At 40.7% G+C, this 19,379-nt stretch overlaps 1 protein-coding gene across 6 annotated transcripts in view; it reads left to right on the top strand.

The window, feature by feature from the left end:
• DMD (dystrophin) overlaps positions 1-19,379 on the top strand; it is a 284,775-nt gene that overhangs the window by 177,316 nt on the left and 88,080 nt on the right. For all 6 annotated transcript variants that reach the window (XM_015406249.1, XM_015406246.1, XM_015406251.1 and 3 more), the window contains one exon: positions 5,202-5,263. In XM_015406249.1, the coding sequence (XP_015261735.1) occupies positions 5,202-5,263 (62 nt within the window). The remainder of the gene's footprint in view (positions 1-5,201; positions 5,264-19,379) is intronic.

Genomic DNA, 19,379 nt, shown 5'->3' with positions numbered 1-19,379 from the left:
AGCTTATGAAGGAAAGTCTCAGTGGAGTCTAACCTTTCCTTGAGCTGCATTTGTGTGTGGAATTGTTGATAACTTTCTAAGCTGAAAATGTTCTGAAAGAGGGAACACGTTTTAGATGGAGAAGTGAAATAGCTGCAGCCTTCTTGTGTTCTGAATATAAAGCGCCAGCAAAATCTGCTCTTAGTCTTCACAGTCACTCTCAGTCTTCTAAGAATTCTCAGGAAATGATGTTCACGAATCCTTACATTTCCCACAGGAGTAAAGGAAAGTACTTCTGGTTCTTCAGTCTATTTTGTATTCTCGTATTGGATATGATTTATTAATAGTTTTTACAATTGGTATGTACTTTTTATTAAAGAACTGTGTCATAGTTGCCTCATGACACCTTTTTGACAGAAAGAGGTGTTCCTTTCTTAGGCAGAGTCAGAACTGGTGTGTGTGTGTGGGGGGGCTTCTTGGGACTGGATAGAGTATGGTATAGACCTTAACTGTACATCTTGTTAGGGAATCAGATTAATGTGCTATTAGTTCCCACAGTGTATTTATCTGTGGGCATAGATCTGAAAAATTTTCTGATTGCCAAATGATGGCATCTCACTGGGATTTTACTTGTCTCTTCTGTTAGGACATGATCCAGCACTTGAGGACTGGGTATGGAGTGCAAGTTGTTTCTCTTTGAATGCAAATTGGCCCTGACAGCCATGAATACATGACACTTCCACAATATGCTGTTAGCTACCAGTGTGTACTTAAGTAGTCATGACATGGTAGTGGTTAAGCTTCTTGTTCTTCCCAACATATTTCTGTGGGCCAAACTACACTAATTCAGCTCCAGGTTCCCTAGTATTCCAGGCAACTCCAAAATAGGGCAAATATCCACTGGGGCCATTTCAGCAGCGGGAAAATGGCACAAGGGAGAAGCAGAAGCCCTTCTCCTCTTATGTCTCAGTCCTGAGCTGAATAGAGCCCCCATAGGCTTGTAAATGTTGTTCCCTGCAGCTGCCGTGTGACTGCCAGGAAAGCCAATTCAGTAGGGTTCCAGCTCCAGGTTGGGAAATACCTGGAAATTTGGGGGGGTGGAGCCTGATGAGGGTGGGGTTTGAGGAGGGGTGGGACTTTAATGGGGTATAATGCCATAGAGTCCACCTTCCAAAGCAACCTTTTTCTCTGGTGAACTGATCTCTGTTGCCTGGAGATCAGTGGTAATACCAGGAGATCTCCAGTCACCACCTGGAGGCTGGCAACCCTACAAGTAGGGTCTGGGGAAGCTGATCCCAGCTTGTTAAAAATATTGTGTTGTTTGGCCCTGATACACAGAATGATTGGAATGGATCATCTCTGAAATTTTCAGTCATCAAATTCTTTGCAAATTATACAACTTACATTGCAAGGTATTTAGCATAGTTGTGAAAAGATTAATGAAGTCTAGCATTTAAAGCATAGAGCAAAGTGGAAGTCACCTCAGCCTGTGGATACAGTACTGTTTTTGTTTAGGAAGGAGGGAGGGAAGGAAGGAACTCTCTGCAAATTAATGAATGCACAGACAAGAGAAGTTCTAACTCTCTCTGCTGTATTCAATTTTTGCTATCTTTTATGCAGAGGAATGTGCAGGGGTCCTCTTGCAATCTCATCTCTTTCTGATATGAGCCCAAGTCATTGCAATGATGCAGAAGGCTAGAAGCAAGACAAAGTCCTACCCAGTGGCTGATGCCAATGAAATGAAGTGTTAATGAACACCTTGACTGTTAGGAAACCAAAGCATTACTACAAGGGATCTGAACAAAGTTTGAGTCCAGTGGTATCTTTAAGATCAACAAAGTTTTATTCTGGGTTATAAGTTTTTGTGTGCATGCACAGTTCTTCAGATACATTGAAACAGAATTCAGCAACCATTACATATAGGTCGTGGGTGAGGAGGATGCTGCCAGGAAGGGCCAGTTAGATTGGATTAATGCAATTGGTTTTGAATTATGGTGCTGGACTCTTGAGAGACCCTTGGACTGTAAGGAGATGAAATCAGTCAAGCCTAAAAGAAATCAACCCTGACTGTTCCCTGGAAGGCCAGATACTGAAGCTGAAGCTCAGATACTTTTACCACCAAATGAGAAGGGAGCACTCACTGGAGAAGACCCTGATGCTAGGAAAGATTGAAGATAAAAGAAGGGGATGACAAAGTATGAGATAGTTAGACAGTGTTATCAATGCAACAAACATGAAGTTGAGCAAACTCCAGAGGATGACAGAGGACAGGAGGACCTGGCATGATGTGGTCCATGGGGTCGCAAAGAGTCGGACTCAACTGTGCGACACAACAACAAACAAAAAGAATAGCTCATGAATAGTGAATAGCTCGTGGTTTGCAGTTCGTGCCCCTACTTTCTGCTCTTCATAAAAAATAGCTAGTCAGGGAGCTCCCTGACACTCACCTTTTTGGTTCAAATGGCTCCCAGCCATTTCACCCTCTGCTTTGCATTCACCACTGTGGTTCGCGATTCATGCCCATCCCTAGGGGTGAGAGGAGGTAGAGCTTTTGCAAAAAGAATTGATCACTAGTGTGAGAATTTGTAATAGGTTCAGAAAATATATTACAGCCAAAAAGGATTAAGTTTTCCCAGATTTTCTAACTATAGCATTTTGAGAACCAGTATGGTGGTATTGTGTTAGACCTGGACAGAGGAGGTCTTGATTTAAGCCCCCATTCAGCCATGAATCTCAGTGAATCTTAAGCCTATCTGTCAAGGGTAGACTTGTGGACAGCAAGCAGGTATAGTCTGGGATGGAGAGCCAGCGATTAAATCAAGGAGAGGACTGATACTGTGGGAGCAAGTAGTCACACTACATTAAATAAGCAAGAAAAAACTCTACTCGAAAGGAAATCAAAAGGTAAATGTCAGTGAAACGGTGGATGAGACTGTGCAAAATGTTAGACAGAAACTGCAGATCAGAAATCAGCAAAGCAGAAAAGAAAGCAAGACTGGCCTTCTAGGACCAAATAATTAAGACTGTTGATTGGACAAGAATTTCCCACCTTCCCTGGAGCTTTTAAAGAACTTTATGGAGAGTCCATGGGCTGTACTCAGGGGTGGAGATCTTCTCATTGCTCCATAAAACCACTCTGAATGTTAAAATTTGGAGCCTCCATGGCTCACCACATGGAGCAATAAAGTTTCTAATTGAAAGTTGCTGCTTCAAGCCCAAGTAGCTTTTGACATCATTGTAGTCTCTCAGAACAGCCCACCTCACAATCCTGTTGTGAACAGAAAAAGAACCATGTATATATAAAGGCATGGGTTTTTCCATTATGTATACTGTGCCATCTACTGTTTTATTGGTTTTATTGTGTTGTGGATTTTATGTTGTAAGCCGCCATGAACCCACTCATGGGATAGGGTGGGGTATATAATAATAATAATAATAATAATAATAATAATAATAATAATAATAATAATAATATGTGTTTAGATAGACAAGCAGACATATATATGGGCATATGCTGAGTTACTGAAGCTATTAAAGCTGCATCTAAAGGCACATACTTGGGAACTAAATGTCAAATGAATGTAGTTAGGGTTGTGATGTTAAGATGAGTTATAGATTTCTGCAGCTAACCTGTAAAGGATTTAGGAAGCATTATTTCATTCTATGAAATCCTAATGGCCTTCTGCCCACTGCATTTGTTTGGATTTTATGGGTTGCTGTTTTAAAATACTGCTGCTGTTTTAGTTTACTATGTTTCTATTTATTTATTTATCTAAAATTGTGTTTCATTTTATTGTTCCAGCTTCCTCAAACAGACTCCAGAGGGAGCAGGATAAAAATATTTTAAATAAATAAATAAAAAGACATTATATGATGTTTGAATATTTGCTTGAAACCTTAACTTATTCTTTCAACTGTTTTATCAAACTGGTATTTATTTATGAAACTGACTGGTAAAGTCAGTCTCTGGTTGTTTCACTCACTGAGGTCCTGTTGCCACTTTGGTCAAATCAATCTCCTATTAATGGGCTTTCCCCAGTTAAATAATAATAACATTTATTGAGTATCTATAGTTATCTGGGAACGTTATGATAATTTTATAGGTTAACCTACAGACATTTTGACATACTGACAACTAATTAAAAAGTGCAATGGAGTCTATTTGGAATTAATTGGATTCTCATTCTTGGTTTCCATGAATTCTGTATTTTTATCTTCAGGAACACATTTTTTTGATAAGCTAATCTTTGGGAAACTTACCAGTTTTGGATCCTGACTCCGTTTCAGGAACTTCTGATTCCATTTCTTTCATGATCAATAGTCATGTGTTTATGACAGGGAAGGTGAACAAGGCCCGAACAAGGATGAAAAAATTGAAACTTAGTCTAGCAAGTTAGAAGTGTTGCAGGTTGCAAGTAGATATGGCACAGGTTTTCACATTGTTCTGGATGCTGTTACCCTGAGAAATCAGGTGTACTTTCTGTGGGTGCTCTCTGATGCAAGTGTCTTTTGATAAGCAGGTGTCTTAGGCTGCTAGAACTACCTTTTACTAGCTTGGCTGTTTCAACGACTGTAGCCATTCCTGGAGAAAGGCCGCCTATTTGCAAGATTGGTTTATATCTACAAGTATTCAAGACAATTCAAGAATATTTTTCAGATTTATTCCAGATAACCTTCAGATTCGATTTTAAGGGTTCACTGTTATTTTCTTGTAACATTTTGGCTATGTTTCTATGATATGGCAATAGCTGTTTTTGTCCTGTTTTAATTGTTAGCCACCAGAAAGGCTTCATATAAATAAGGAAATGAAATAAAAAACATAAATAGAGCCCTCATAAGTACTGTCTTCCCAGCATAATTTACCAGCTTCCAGAATCTGCTAGTTAAGGCACCTTGCCGAATGTTAAGGCTGTCTGTGATGACAGTTTCTACAGGAGTGTAGTTCAAAATTTGTATTAGGATATTACACATTGTAGGTAAATGTTTTTCTACTGGAGTGAGTGTGATGGTTTAGCTGGGAACAGAACACATTCTCTAAGTGTTTTAATCATATCAGTTAAATTGAACTCTGCTGTTTGATCACATGCTACTTTTGTGACATAATTGTATCGATTATTTAACATTGCTATTTATTTAGGAAGAAAGCCAATTGATTCCAAAGGTACTGTAACTAGTATAAATGTAATATTTAAGGGATTTTTTTGTTTGTTTTGGTCTTATAGTCATGAGACGCAAACCACCTGCTGGGATCATCCTAAAATGACTGAGCTCTACCAGTCTTTAGGTAAGAGAATTCTTCATATTAACTAATTTGAATTTTAGTGTTATTTTTCTTCATAAATAAAAAATGAATGTTGAATGAAAATGGCAGGTGCATAAGTGAAAATAAGAGGTGCATCAAGGCAAGTTGTAATAGGGATTTTAAAATATAAGGGCAATAAAATCTTACTTTGAACTTTCAGTAAATGCTTTTGATTTCAGTTCTTCAGTTAATCTTTTGTCATTCTAGTTCATTATATATTGTTTCAGCTGATCAGCTGGGGCAAATATTTCCTGCTAATTACTTTTAAAAAAGGAAACAAAGGCAAGGTGCCATTAATATTAAGTTCCAATTACTTGAAGGCAAGTTGGAAGTCTTTTTAATGTTGCTGAAGCATTGCACTGTTCCATTATTGTTCTCACATAATTATTGGGATTAGCACCACTATCTATAATACCACCTGGTATATTTAGAGTAGCCTTAATAATATCAAATGTGCTTCTTTTTCTGTTTGTTCTGTATGTTGTCTTAATGTGTTTAGTCTTTTTCATATCCAACTAAGGCTGCCTTCTCTTCACCGTGCTTTGATGAGCACTATTTCTATTGTAAATTCCTTTAAAGCAACAAATATTTTTAGTTTACAGTTCAATTTAGAATTGAATGTCATAGCCCAAATACATTTGTTTTGTAACCTGAACACCATTTTGATTTTGATTTTAAAATATAGTGAATGGTAGATGAGGGCAGAAGATGGTATTGTTGTTCAGTATTTCATTGCTGAAAGGTTGTGTTTTTGGGTCTTATGGGTCTATATAAATTTACTTAAAATAATTATACTTTGGAGATTTGTTGATCCTTGATATAGGGCAACAGATCCAGGACACAGATGTATTTTTTCATTCTTTTGCATTTAATGGTAGGCTTAGTCCTTAATTAGTCAATTCTTTTATATGTATTGGGTTTGTCTTTTGTGTACTTTGGTTTATTTTTCAGCAGTTTCAGGATGGACCATTTAATGCCAATTCTGAGTCTGGGTCAGTAGTATTCAAAGTATGAGGCAGGTTTCCTAAAGTAGCAATAGGTAGATGATGTCAAGAGTTCATGACTTTCCCATCTGACTTTGCATATAAGTTCAGTGGGCCAGAAAGTGGTTTCAGACCACACTATAACACAGATGATGGTGTCACCAAGTGGATTGTATTGAGTGAATGTTGGGTGTTACTTTATTTAAAAGATCTATATCTCACTGTTTCCTCTGAAAAAAGTCCCAAGGCAGATCTATTAACCAGCCTTTTTTGGTGAATGTTGTACTTCTCAGAATTATTTTTCATATGATTTTAAATTATAGAAAAGGTTCCACTCCTTGCCACTTTGTTTCCTTTAGCCCACAGGTAAATTATCCATCTTTGTTCCATATTGCTTTTGACTGACTGAAATGTTGATTCACTAGGGTGAATTTGAGCCATTGGTTGTTGTTTCATGAAACACTGTGTACAAGACCTCTTTCATAAAAAGGAACAAAAAAGAATCTTCATTTTAGAGGACTATATCTATAGTTGAGCTGCATCATGTAATGTAATTGGCTGTAGTAATCACACAAAGGAGTGGCTATTTTAACTATAAATATAATATGGAGGATTCCTAAGGGGCTCCCCCATTCTGTTATATATCCTGTGTTTCTGCTGAGTTCATGTGAAATAGCAGATGAAAAGAAAGTGAGAAAATGCTCAGTTAGGAGTAAAAAGACCATTATAGTCTGTATTGTGGGTGGGCTGGTTTCTACCAACCCTAACAAAAGAGAAGTTTTATGTAATGCAGTTCCATTTGCAGAATACATTACCCCAGAGCTACTGAAAGATCAAGTGCTGAGTTTTCATTTCCAATACAAGTTGCTATGTAAAAAAACAAACCAAAACCCCCCATTTGATGCAGTCATTCCAGTCCAGTATGAAGGGCATTGTTGGGGGGGGGGGGGGAAAGTGAACCTTTTTTTGGTTCATGTATTCTTTTTATTGTTCCCATAATCCATTAGTCTGCTTGTGCACAATGACATACCACACTTTAGGGAATATACTATTTTTTTAAAAAAGTGAAAACGCACTAATTTGTGAGTTGCTATCCTTTTAATTTGACAACTCAGCTCATCCAAACTCAGGTGAAGTTTTGTGGATATTGAGGATGTGTTTTGTTTTTTGTTTTTAATCCCATTTTAGTTTGTTTAACAGTTCTTAGGCAAACAAGTTTGGGCCATGAGGAAACACAGTGTAGGCAATGCATCATGTTAAGACCAACAAATTGTGATGAAAGTAGCATGCAGTGATTTTGGGAGAGCCAAGTTATAGGATGCCAAGGAAAGGGACAGCAGTGGCATGGCCAGTGGGAGGGATGAGAAGTTAATTGATGGAGAAGAGTTCAAAGGGAAAAGTCCATAGCACCCTTAATGGCCTGCTTTATGAAAGAGGGGAAATATGAAGTAGGTATTTCCATGGGATTGCCATTGTTTTTCCATAGAATCAGAAGGAAGATAACATGAGAGTTTAGCAGAACAGGGGGAGGATGGGCTGCATTCCCCCCCCCCCAGTGTGGGTAGAGGGGTAAGAGGAAAGTTATACAAGGTCACCAAACCCTCATCATAAGGTGAGGCATATAGAGGCTTTAGTTTATGCCTGACTTTTGGATAAGCACTAACTTAAAAAAAAATTACAATGGATATTTTTATTTCCACCGGCCCATCAACCACCACTCAAGAGTACTCACATGCCATTGGCTGGGTGCTGGGTCTGCTCCTCTCTCCTGCCCACTGCCAGCCTGGCCCCTCTTCCCTGACAGAATAAACTGCCAAAATGGTTGTCTCGCCTGACAAAGACACTTCTACTGCTTGGCTCCTCCATGGCTGGCTGGCGACTGAGGTGGGCTGCCAGCTGTCAAACCATTATCTTCTCCTCCTGCTATGCAGCTCACTTTCCCCTCATTGGCTATTGCTAGGCAACCAAGCTTGGTTATGTCAGTAAAAAGGCAGGGGCAGGAGGCCCTTTCCAGGCCTACTTTGGCTTTTGTGGGGAACTCATTGGGGCCAGCCCACTAGGGTTGCCAGCTCCAGGTTGAGAAATTCCTAGCGCTTTTGTGGTGGAGTCAACGGAAGCCAGCATTTGGGGAGGGGAGAGGCCTCAGCTGAATAGAATGCTATAGAGTCCACTCTCCAAAGTAGTTATTTTCTCCAGGAGGAGAGAGAGATCTGTTGTCTGGAATTCAGTTGTGATACCAGGCAATACCACAGCCAGTGTGGTGTAGCAATTAGCACTTCAGGGCAGGATCTGCCAGATCCAGGTTCTTCCAGTGGAAGCTGATTGGGTGATTTCAGACCACTCACAGACTTTCAGCCTAACCTACCTCACAGGGTCATTGTGCAGATCGAAAGGGGGAGAGGAGAATGATGTGAGCTGCTTTGGTCCCCAGTGTGGAGAAAGACTGTATTTTTCCTAGGTAAAGGCTGCAAGGAGGGGGGAGGAGAGGGAAACCTGAAGTCAGAGGAGGAGATAATGGTACATAGATGGTATGCTGGAAAGGAGATAAGGTTGCCTCCTCCAGGTTTGCACATTCCTGGATATTTGAGAGGTGAAGCCTGGAAAGGGTGGGGCTTGAGGAGGGGTGGGACCTTTGACAGGTACAATGCTGTAGACTCCACCCTCCAAACCATTGTTGCCAACCTCCAGGTGAGGGCTGGAGGTCACTCAGAATTACAACTGCTCTTCAGATGGCAGAGATCAGTTCCCCTGGAGAAAACAGTGGACTCCGTGTCATTGTACCCTGCTGAGGTCACCATAGCAAATTGAAACTGAGTGTCCAAGGCCAGGGCATCCTCCCAGAGCCTCTTTCTAGAGCTTGTTGTATTTATTTTCACAACAGGCCTTATTCCTAGCAGTGTTCCCTCTAAGCCAAGTTAGTGTGAGCTAGCTCACAGTTTTTTAGCCTCTGGCTCTCACATTTTTGTGTTAGCTCAGGAAAGATGGCTCCAGAGCAAACTAATTTCTGCAGCAGCCAAATCCCTCACTCTCAACTTTAATGCCAGTTGCTCACAAAGTATAATTTTGCTCACAAAACTCCACAGCTTAGAGGGAGCATTATGCCATAAACTCACATGTTCCTTCCTCCATTTCTGGTTTGTGATAAACCCTCTTTTGAGTACTCGAGTAGACTGTTCTTTAACATGTCTTATTCTACTATAACCTTTTACTGCTGGTGGACAATTTTCTCAGAGTTTCAAACCGCCTCTTCCTTAATTAGTTTGTTATTTGCCCTGCTTGATTGCACTTCTGTTTATCTTTACAACATGTGAGAGGGGCCAGAACCTCTGACCTCTCCCATCTTCCATTAAACTATCCCATCCATTCAAGTATACATTCATAAAGAGACTCTCACCTCATTTCTTATACTAAGCCCCCAGCTGCTCCCTTTTCAATCCCCCCTTTTGTAATTTTCTGTGAAAATGCAATCAATGAGTTTCTTTCTTCCCATTGTATATATAGAAGTGAGCTCTGTCTCACAAAAACTCACACTGGAATAAATATTGGTCTTGACGGTGCCACTGAAACATGCAAATCAATCAAACACTAACTTACAACATACTTTCTATATAGGGTTGCCAGATCAAGGTTGGGAAATACCTCGAGATCTGGGGATGGAGCCTGAGGAGGGCGGGGTTTGGGGAGGGGAGGGGCTTCAGTGGGATATAATGGCATAGAGTCAGCCTTCCAAAGTGGCCATTTTCTCCAGCTGAACTGGTCTCTGTCACCTGGAGATCAGATGTAAAAGTGGGAGATCTCCAGCCTCCACATGGAGGTTGGCGATCCTACATATCATTCATCCACTTCAGATTTGGAAGGACAAATATGTCAATAAAAGTATTTCTCCTTGTAGGCTACGTGAACCATGCTATGAACTACATAGTTTTTATGCCAACAGAAACCTGTGTCCTTGCAAACCTTATATAATGTCAGTGGTATGCCATTTTTGTTTAACTGTGGTTGGCAGGTAGGTTTTTGTCAGTAGCCAATTACTGTCATTATTTCTCTGGAGCTTTAAGCTACCATTTGCCCATCTGATGAAACTCAATCTATCAGAGGCCTGGGAGAAAAAAATAATAATTTGTAGTTATGTATCCAAGAAAAGAAGGGGGGGGGTGATAATTCACTATTATGGAAACTGATCCATTTAATACCCTGGGCTATAACAATAACCCTTTTCTAACTGTAATAGCCAAGTGATTTGTGTGTCTTTAAGCTTACAGATAACTATTTTCCACCCATCACATACACTTACACATTATGTACCTCTGATGTGATGCTATATAGCTTTTCCATTGGTTTCATGTCTGCATTTAAGAGGCAATACCCAGCTAAAATCATCTACATGTCTCCTTTGTTTATAAAATCAGTATTCAAAAATATTTTTAGTGAAGTTAACAATGAAATGACACTGATGTTATGTTAAGGTAGAAAATAAATCCCTAGTATTTTTAGAGATGTTCAGGAAATTCTTTACTGCTGAATTTTACGACTGACTTGATCTGTCCAGTCACTGGCATGTTACACTGAAACTGTACTTTTTTCACTTTCTCCATTCCTTCAGCAGTGGAACAAAAAGATCTAGATCAAATTAGAGCTGTGGCAACAGCAGGATAAACTGCCTGTCTGACCGCAGCCTCTGAGTAGTAAAAGAAAACTGGTTATATTCTGTATGGTAAATAGCCTAGGAGAAACAGAGCAAACATACAGGAGAGGGTATGTGTAAGGGAGTTCATTCTGTTTTTCTAAAAGTGCAGATAAAATCCAGGAAAAAGTTTATAAGCCTGCAGCAAATAGTTTGTTTAGATTTAAATTTGAATTAGTTTTGAGATTGTTATAGACAGAGTCATATGATTTTAGGATGAAGCAGGCTTATCTTGTTTTAAGTTGGCAATAAAACTCCAAGCTACATTTCCTGGAAGGGAGTGGTAGTTTACATTGATTGATCGAGGGAAGAGGGAATAGAATCAACCAGGGGTCGTTTCGTAGAAAAAGAGCTAGGGGAACTCATTAGCATAACTCATTAGCATATGCCATACCCCCTGACATCACCGGACGTGTGTCATGAGGCCACACACCCCGCCCCCAACGGTCCCGGCCGCCGCCACTGGCCTTGCAGCTCCACTGCCGAGCCCCATGAGGGGCCCGGTGGGGGCCGTGAAGGGCCGGCGGGTGTGCAAGGAAGCCCCGCGAAGGCCCTCCCTGGCCCCAGGCAGGCAGGCGTGGAGAGAGGCAGGGAGGAAGCAACTTACCCTCCCTCTTCTCCTGCCTCCTCCTGGCTGAATGAGGGCCGGAAGCAGGGCGGCCGGAAGCAGGGGGCGGGGCTTCGTCATGTGCCCCTCCCCCTGTACCTCACCCGGGGGAACTGCGATCCCCCACGATCCCCCCCGAAATGACCTCTGGAATCAACAAATAGATCCCACCATTTGGTCATCCTGTCACTGCTTCTGTTTCTCTGTTGCACACTAATTTACAGACAGCTCTAATTTCAACACTAGGTGCATCAAGTCTTTCATCTTTACTTTAGAAATAATTGGTCAACAGTCTCCCTTGAGGAAGTTCTTAATTTGTATTTCGAGTTCTGGTTGGCTCAGGAAGGGAACTCCCAATGTAGATGAAACCCCATAAATAGAGGAACACCTTTCTCACTTGTCTGTCATGGTGTGACCAAGGTTGTCACATTTCATCCCATTTTCTATGTCTAGATGCTGGGTTGGAAAGGCAGAGCTCTGTTCCATCTGTTGCAGGGAGAGATGTTGATGCTTATATATTGTGAGTACATCTAGCTAGTAGCTTTATTTTCCTGCCATATTGTATTACTCTGCTTGTCTATAAATTGTTCCCAAATGTGTTTTAATATATATGCTTAGTTAATAAAATTTATAAAAGTCTGATCTCTGGTCTGGAAGAAAATTCTTGGAGCAAATTCACCTACCAGCTGGATGATGTGATCATGAATCTTCCTAAAAATGCTAGAAGGAAAGAGGATGAGGAGGCAAGCCTTGTTTCTCTCTCCAACAAACTTTATCTTACATTTTAATATAGAAATACAAAGGCTAACTAATAGCAACCTCTATCAATATTGGTACCAGGCTATGGGCTCAGTTAGTCCAGAAGATGATCCATAATTTTTAAGGATCTCCTAGGGGGTAAGAAGATATCTACCATGATTAAACAGGCAAGAACTTTACTGGATTGAACACACTGATGTACAGAACAGGGACCTCAAGATGGTTGGGGAGGTAGGTCACCTATGGTATGTAAGAGAGAGATCTGTAATACAGGTAAACTTGCCTTACTTCTCTGTTCTTTCATAACATGATCTTTGCATTTGGCTAGGTTTAGAATGTATCCATAGCATATAAGGCACATTTGGCTTTTCTGTGCTTGGATTGCAGAAACCATCCTTTGATTGGGAGGAAATGGGATGATTTCACCCTATATGCCATCAAGAAAAACTAGAATATATTCCCAAGTGAAACATGCTTGAGAGATATGTTTTTGTAACAACTTGCACTAAAGACAGGAAAAACACCTTTTTGCACCACAGTAGAATATAACAGATTCATGTCAAAATGTATTGCAGTTTTAAATTATAATTTAGAAACACTTATAAGTATCTTTTACTGGGAAATTAACAAATGCTACAGCCCAGACTAAAGTGACATTGTTTAACTTGTGCAACTCACATTTGAGCTACCAGGTCGCCAAATGGAAAGGCATACCTTTTAAACATTCAGAAAGTTCCTTTTATATGCACAAACTTCTTGAAATTGACATAAAATTATTTTACTTTCATTACACCCAGCCCTTTATCCCAGCCTTAAATAAGGGTTTTCCAAGTGGAAGTAACTTTCCATTCTGTTCTCTAATTAGTCTTCACAAAAATGTGAATGTACACAGCATTTGGCAAAAGAATGAAATTGATAATAGACAGCTTAGTATGTAATAAAGAATATGATTGGCTAAAACATTTTCCACCTAATATTCTTAATATCTGGTACAACTGTTGACTGTTCTTTTTAAGAAAGACTATGAAAAATCTCATGAGCAGAAACATTTGTAACATAGTGACTGGACTCAACTTGTATCATAGTGAAGATAATCGCCATGCCATAGTGATAAAATGAGAAATTTCCATTCTAGACATTTTTTATTTTTATTAATATTTTTCTGTTTAAAAATATAGCTTAATTCAAATGTACTCACAGTCTATAAAATGAAGAATTATTTATTACCTCTACCTTTATCCACATGTGAAATTTAAACCATAATGTTTACTAAAGAGACTACTTTTAATTGATGCCTTGGAGCAAGTGTTCAGGTATTCTGTTGTAGACTGTGACTGGAATACTTTTGTGCTGATGGCCACAGAATCAGTGACCACTTTTCTTAACCACTTTGTATTTAATGTTCCTGGAAGTAGAGGAAAATACACCATAGCTGTTTTTTACTTTGTAAATTAACTTCAAGTAGCCTGGCGGGAGCTGGTCCATGGGGTCGCGAAGAGTCGGACTTGACTGTGCGACTGAACAACAGCTGTGTGCTTGTATATATTTGCCAACAAGTTGCAGCTGATATATGGCGACCCTGCAGGGTTTTCAAGGCAAGAGATGTTCAGAGGTGGTTTGCCATTGCCTGCCTCTTCATAGTGATCCCGATATTCCGTGGTGGAGCAAATACTCTGCTTAGCTTCCGAGATCTGATGAGATCAGGCAAGCATGGGCTACCTAAGTCAGGATGTGCTCTTATATATAGTAGGTATATTCTGCATTACAAACAGTAGATGTGGGGATTGGACACCTTATTTTTGTGCTTGGGATCTGAACCAGAAATCTCAGGTTTGAGGCTGGAACATAGAGAGCTGTCATGATGACCCACGTATTTTCACACCTCAGAACTCTAGAGATAGAGGAGGGGAAAGGATGTGCTGCTGTCGTGATTGGTAGGCGGTATACAGCTTTTAGATTGAGGTTATGTATGGTGTATGCCAACCATCTGCCTTTTGCCTGATTCATACACTTAAGCATCAGCTCTGACCACAAGGATAATGAGCCGAACAATACACCCTCTAAGTATATATTTAGGTATGACCAATCCTGATTTGGTCCAGACAGCAAGACTTATTTCACGAGAATCAACGAATCTACCAGTTAGTGAAGAGTGCTGAGATATAGAGATGTGGCTGGATACACCGTTTGCTGTGTAATTTCATAATATGCCCTGACCTGGGTAGCCCAGGCTAGCTTGATCTCATTAGATATGGTCTGGGGCCTGCCTACCTGAGGGACCGCCTTTCCCTGTATGTTCCCCCAAGAGCACTGAGATCTGAGCTGCAGAACCGTTTAGTCCCCCCTGGCCCTAGGGACACTAAGTTAACAGCGACAAGAACTAGGGCGTTTTCCCTAGCCGCACCAGTATGGTGGAATCAGCTCCCAAATGAAATTCGAGCACTGCAGGATCTCCACCAATTCCGTCGAGCGGTAAAGACCGAGCTGTTCCGGCAAGCATTTTAATAGCCCAGACCACTCTGATCTAGCACTTTATAACAGTTGGCCGCCATGCTTAAACTGTAATGTTTAAACTGTAATTTTAATTCTAATAAGCTATATTTGCTTATTTTATTGATTGTATTCTGTATTTATTCTTATACTGTTTTACTGGTTTTAAACTATTGTGAGCCGCCCTGAGCCGCCTCGGCGGGAGGGCGGGGTAAAAGTCTAATAAATAAATAAATAAATAGATCTCGACTACTAAGCAGTGTTACCCCTGGTCAGTATTTGGATGGGAGACCCCCCCCCCAAGGAACAGCAGTGTTGTGACATGGAGACAGGCAATGCCAAACCACGTTTGAAGTCTCTTGTCAAAGGGTTGCCATAAATCAGCTGTGACTTGACAGTAAAAAAAGGGGAAAAAAACATACATTTCTTTTTCTTGAAAGCATCTGGAATCCTTTTGATTTAACCCACTATATTTTATCTTTTGAGCATTCCAGCTAACATAACTTTCTAAATACAATATAATCATTTGACCAGAAACACTTTTCAGTTCAGGAAAACAGTAAATATAAAGGTCTTTACAAATTATTACTATTGTGGTTTATTAATAAGGTGTCCATGCTTATATTTTCAGCCCTGCAGGTTATCAAACATGTTTTTCTAGAGCAATAATATCTTTGTTACTGAATATTAAAATCCTAAAGAAAAGATTATGCTTCTACTGAGTCTAATGGATTTGTCATTGCCCTTCCTGGAAAGCCAGTGTTCTAAATGCCTCAAGCAACTTATCACAGAGTAATTCCTTTGAGTCCAGAGTGCATCCCTAGAGAATTACATCCAGAGAAAACCATCCTCTGCATTTAACACTATATATCTTTGTTTTCCTATGCCTGTTCCTTAAACAGCACTTCTGCCATAGGAAGCTTTACTTAAAGGTAGAGATGGAAGCATGTAAATTCTTTGCACTGAAAACTTCTCTGCTTGTTTGTCCTGAAGTAAATGTTTAACTTATGCTGTCAGGGCAAGTCTGGTATTCAGCATTCATTCTGTCTTTTGTGTGTGTGAGTGTTTCTGAAACATAATGCTTTGTAATCTCTATTCACTGGACTATTCTTTTGGATCACATTTCCTCTACAAACTGGAAATGCTGGTCAGAGTTTTTGGAGAGCACATTTACAGCAGACCTTGTTCGCTGTTTGACAGCTTCTGAATACATCGTGTTACAGAAGTTAGGCTTGCATGTCCCTCCATTCCAAGCGGGATTTCAGGACTTTTAATAACTGTATGACAAGCAAAGTTCAACTGTGCAGTTTCCATTGTATGGAGATGCAATAATGGGGAAAAACTACAATGCTGAATTTGTACAGCGGTTAAAGACTGTGACTTCCTGTCAGGGAATGAAGTCCTTGGCAGTTCTTGCCTGTGCTGGCCACCTGCTGATAAGTTTGTTGGTAGGGTTCCCAGCTCCAGGTTGGGTAATATCTAGAGATTTTGGAAGTAGAGCCAGAGGAGGATGGGGTTTGGGGACAGGAGGGACGTCTGTGTGGTATAATGCCATAGAGTCCAGCTTCCAGAGCAGCCATTTTCTCCAGATATAATGCCATAGAGTCCAGCTTCCAGAGCAGCCATTTTCTCCAGATATAATGCCATAGAGTCCACCTTCCAGAGCAGCCATTTTCTCCAGATGAATTGATCTCTGTTGCCTGGAGATCAGTTGTAATAGTGGGAGATCTCCAGCCACCACCTAAAGGTTGGTAACCCAATTTGTTGGTAACAAGTCCCCCCCCCGCTACCCTGTAGAGGGCAGTTGTTTGGGACATATTAATTCTGATCATTCCTACATTTTAAATTGTTGAAAACAATCTAGATTAAGTCACATGTAGTGAACAAGAATTTTGCTTTCTTTGACTGTCTATAGGCTTTAATTCCTGGTGAGGAAACCAGATATTGTGAACTGTAAACATGCTAGCATATAATTCAAGTCCTGTAATCATGCTATTGCTTCACGTTCATATCTTACATAAGAAACATCTGAGGTTAAAACATTTATTGTGGAATAAATTTGATTTAAAAATACACCAATGAAGGAAGTAAGCAAATGCAATCAAACATATAAATGAAATGCTTGAGTGAAATTAAGTGTGATTATGTTACTGTTGATACTGCAAGAAAAATATCATTGACTTTAGTGATAAAGCATCAAGTCACTTGTGTTATGAAAATGGTAGCCTGTGACAAGGAAACAAAAAGGATCCAATAATAGGGAAAGCAAGCAGTAGTTGGAAGATCAGAGGTCTGGAAATGGAATGCACTTTAATCTCCATACACATTTATTATTAAGTGAAACACCTCATCTAATTGCTTATCATGTATAAAGGTTTTTTTTTCTAATTTATTACTTCTCCCATCATTATAATTTACATTGGTTAACCAGCATTTGAATGCTTTTCTCCTTCAGTAGATGCTAGTTGTATGCTAATCTGTGTTATTCACTTCTGAGACTCATTTGTAATGCAGGACTTTCTTCTTCCCTCTGTCCTTAATTGAAGTATACTTTTCAGAGTAAGAGAACTGATCTTTTACAAGTCTTCACAATAAAATTGCAGTCATGGTGCCTTGGCAAAAAGAATGTTTTATTAATTTGCTTTCAGGATAGATTAAGGACTTTTGTTTAAATTCCAGAGTTTATTCCAAGCCACATCAAGGTTTGTAGAGCTGTCACTATTACAGTAAAGCAGGTTTGGCAGGAATTAACAATGCTAGAACAATACGCTAATGAGCAGCACATTGGAAAAGTGCATGAAAATGTCTTAACAGCAAGAATGGAGCAAACGCATGCTGAAGGCCATCATCACATTAACAGAGCCAGCATGGTGTAGTGGTTAACAGTGACATACTCTAATCTGGAGAACTGGGTTTGATTCTGCACTCCAACACATAAAGCCAGCTGGGTGACCTTGGGTCAGTCACAGCTCTCTCAGAGCTCTCCCAGTTCAAAAAATAAGTCTAGCTCATCACCTAATGGTGCATGATGCCAATGAGCTAGAACTGAAGACTGCCGGACAATCTTCAGATCTCCTGGCTATACTACACACGACACAATGCCATACAATAATAATTAATTATCATATTAAGAAGACAAGGGTTTTTTTTTAGTTAGTAGTTAAGATGAGTATCCAAAATACCTGTCAAATGGATAAGCATCAAATTACCTAAAAAGTGAATATCTATGGTTATTTTTTCTGTTTCTGAAAAGAAGCTGAAATAGAACGGGAAAATAAATCATGGACATTTCTGTGCACATTGTTCTTTCTGGGTGGTTAACCAGTAGGGTATGGAATAAAGAACATAACCAAAAGGGAGGACTGAAATATTTTTCTTTTTGTTAGCAAGACTTTTGTGTGTTGTTAGAATTTATATTTTATTTATTAATGCTTTTGTTATTATAGAGATGGTGCAGCCTCTCTTTCATTTCTCGCTGAATCCCCATAAAGAGAGCAAATAGGGTTGCCAGGTCTGGGTTGGAAAATACCTGGAGACTTTGGGGGTGTATCCGGGAGAGGGCGGGGTTTGGAGAGGGGAGGGGCCTCAGCATTGTACAAGGCCAAAGAGTCCACCCTTCAAAGCAGCCATTTTCCCCAGGGGAGCTGATCTCTGTCAGCTGGAGATCAGTTGTAAAAGCGGGAGGTCTCCAGGCCCCAACTGGAGGCTGGCAACCCTAAGAGCAAATGACTACAGTGCAGTGTAACCCAGATGCAGAGGCACTGTGGGGATTTTGTATGCAACGTAGCTCAGCAGCAGAGCATGTGTTATGCTTGCAGAACAACCACTATTCAATCCTCAGCATTTAGAAGCAGCACTGGGAAGGGCCTCTGCCTGGCACCTTCAGGAGCCATCAATAAGGTTGCTGGGAATTAGGTTGCTAGGTCCCCTCGCCAGCGCAGTGGGGGAATTTGGGGGGCGTTTCAGGGGCATGTGCCATCCCCAGCACAATATTGTCACTCGCAGGGGTCATTTCGTAGAAAAAGAGCTAGGGGAACTCATTAGCATAACTCATTAGCATATGCCACACCCTCTGACATCAGGGGCCCGGCGGTGGACCTGCAAGGCCAGCGGGAGTGCGAGGAAGCCCCGCCAAGGCCCTCCCTGGCCCCAGGCAGGCAGGGGTGGGGAGAGGCGGGGAAGAAGCTACTTACCCTCCCTCTTCTCCTGCCTCCTCCTGGCTGAATGAGAACTGGAAGCGGGGCAGCCGGAAGCAGGGGGCGGGGCTTCATCATGTGCCCCGCCCCCTGCACCTCACCCGGGGGAACTGCGTTCCCCCGCGTTCCCCCCCGAATCGATCTCTGGTCACTCGGAAGTGATGTCATCATGTTAGTGACATCACACTCAGCACTCTGGTTTTAGGGCAAAAACTCGATGGTTTTTTGGCTTAAAAACCATAGAGTTTGCCAAAAATCCAGAGCATTGCCGAACAATGTTGCTGATGTGATGATCAGGTGATCATCCCCAGGTGATGTCATCATGCCGGGGACATCACATGACAATATCCCTGTTTGGTGGTGGGGTTGGCAACCCTAC

Source organism: Gekko japonicus, unplaced genomic scaffold, assembly GCF_001447785.1.
Source record: "Gekko japonicus isolate JY-2015 unplaced genomic scaffold, Gekko_japonicus_V1.1 scaffold1357, whole genome shotgun sequence".
NCBI lineage: Eukaryota > Metazoa > Chordata > Lepidosauria > Squamata > Gekkonidae > Gekko > Gekko japonicus.
This window is presented reverse-complemented; position numbering and strand designations above follow the sequence as displayed.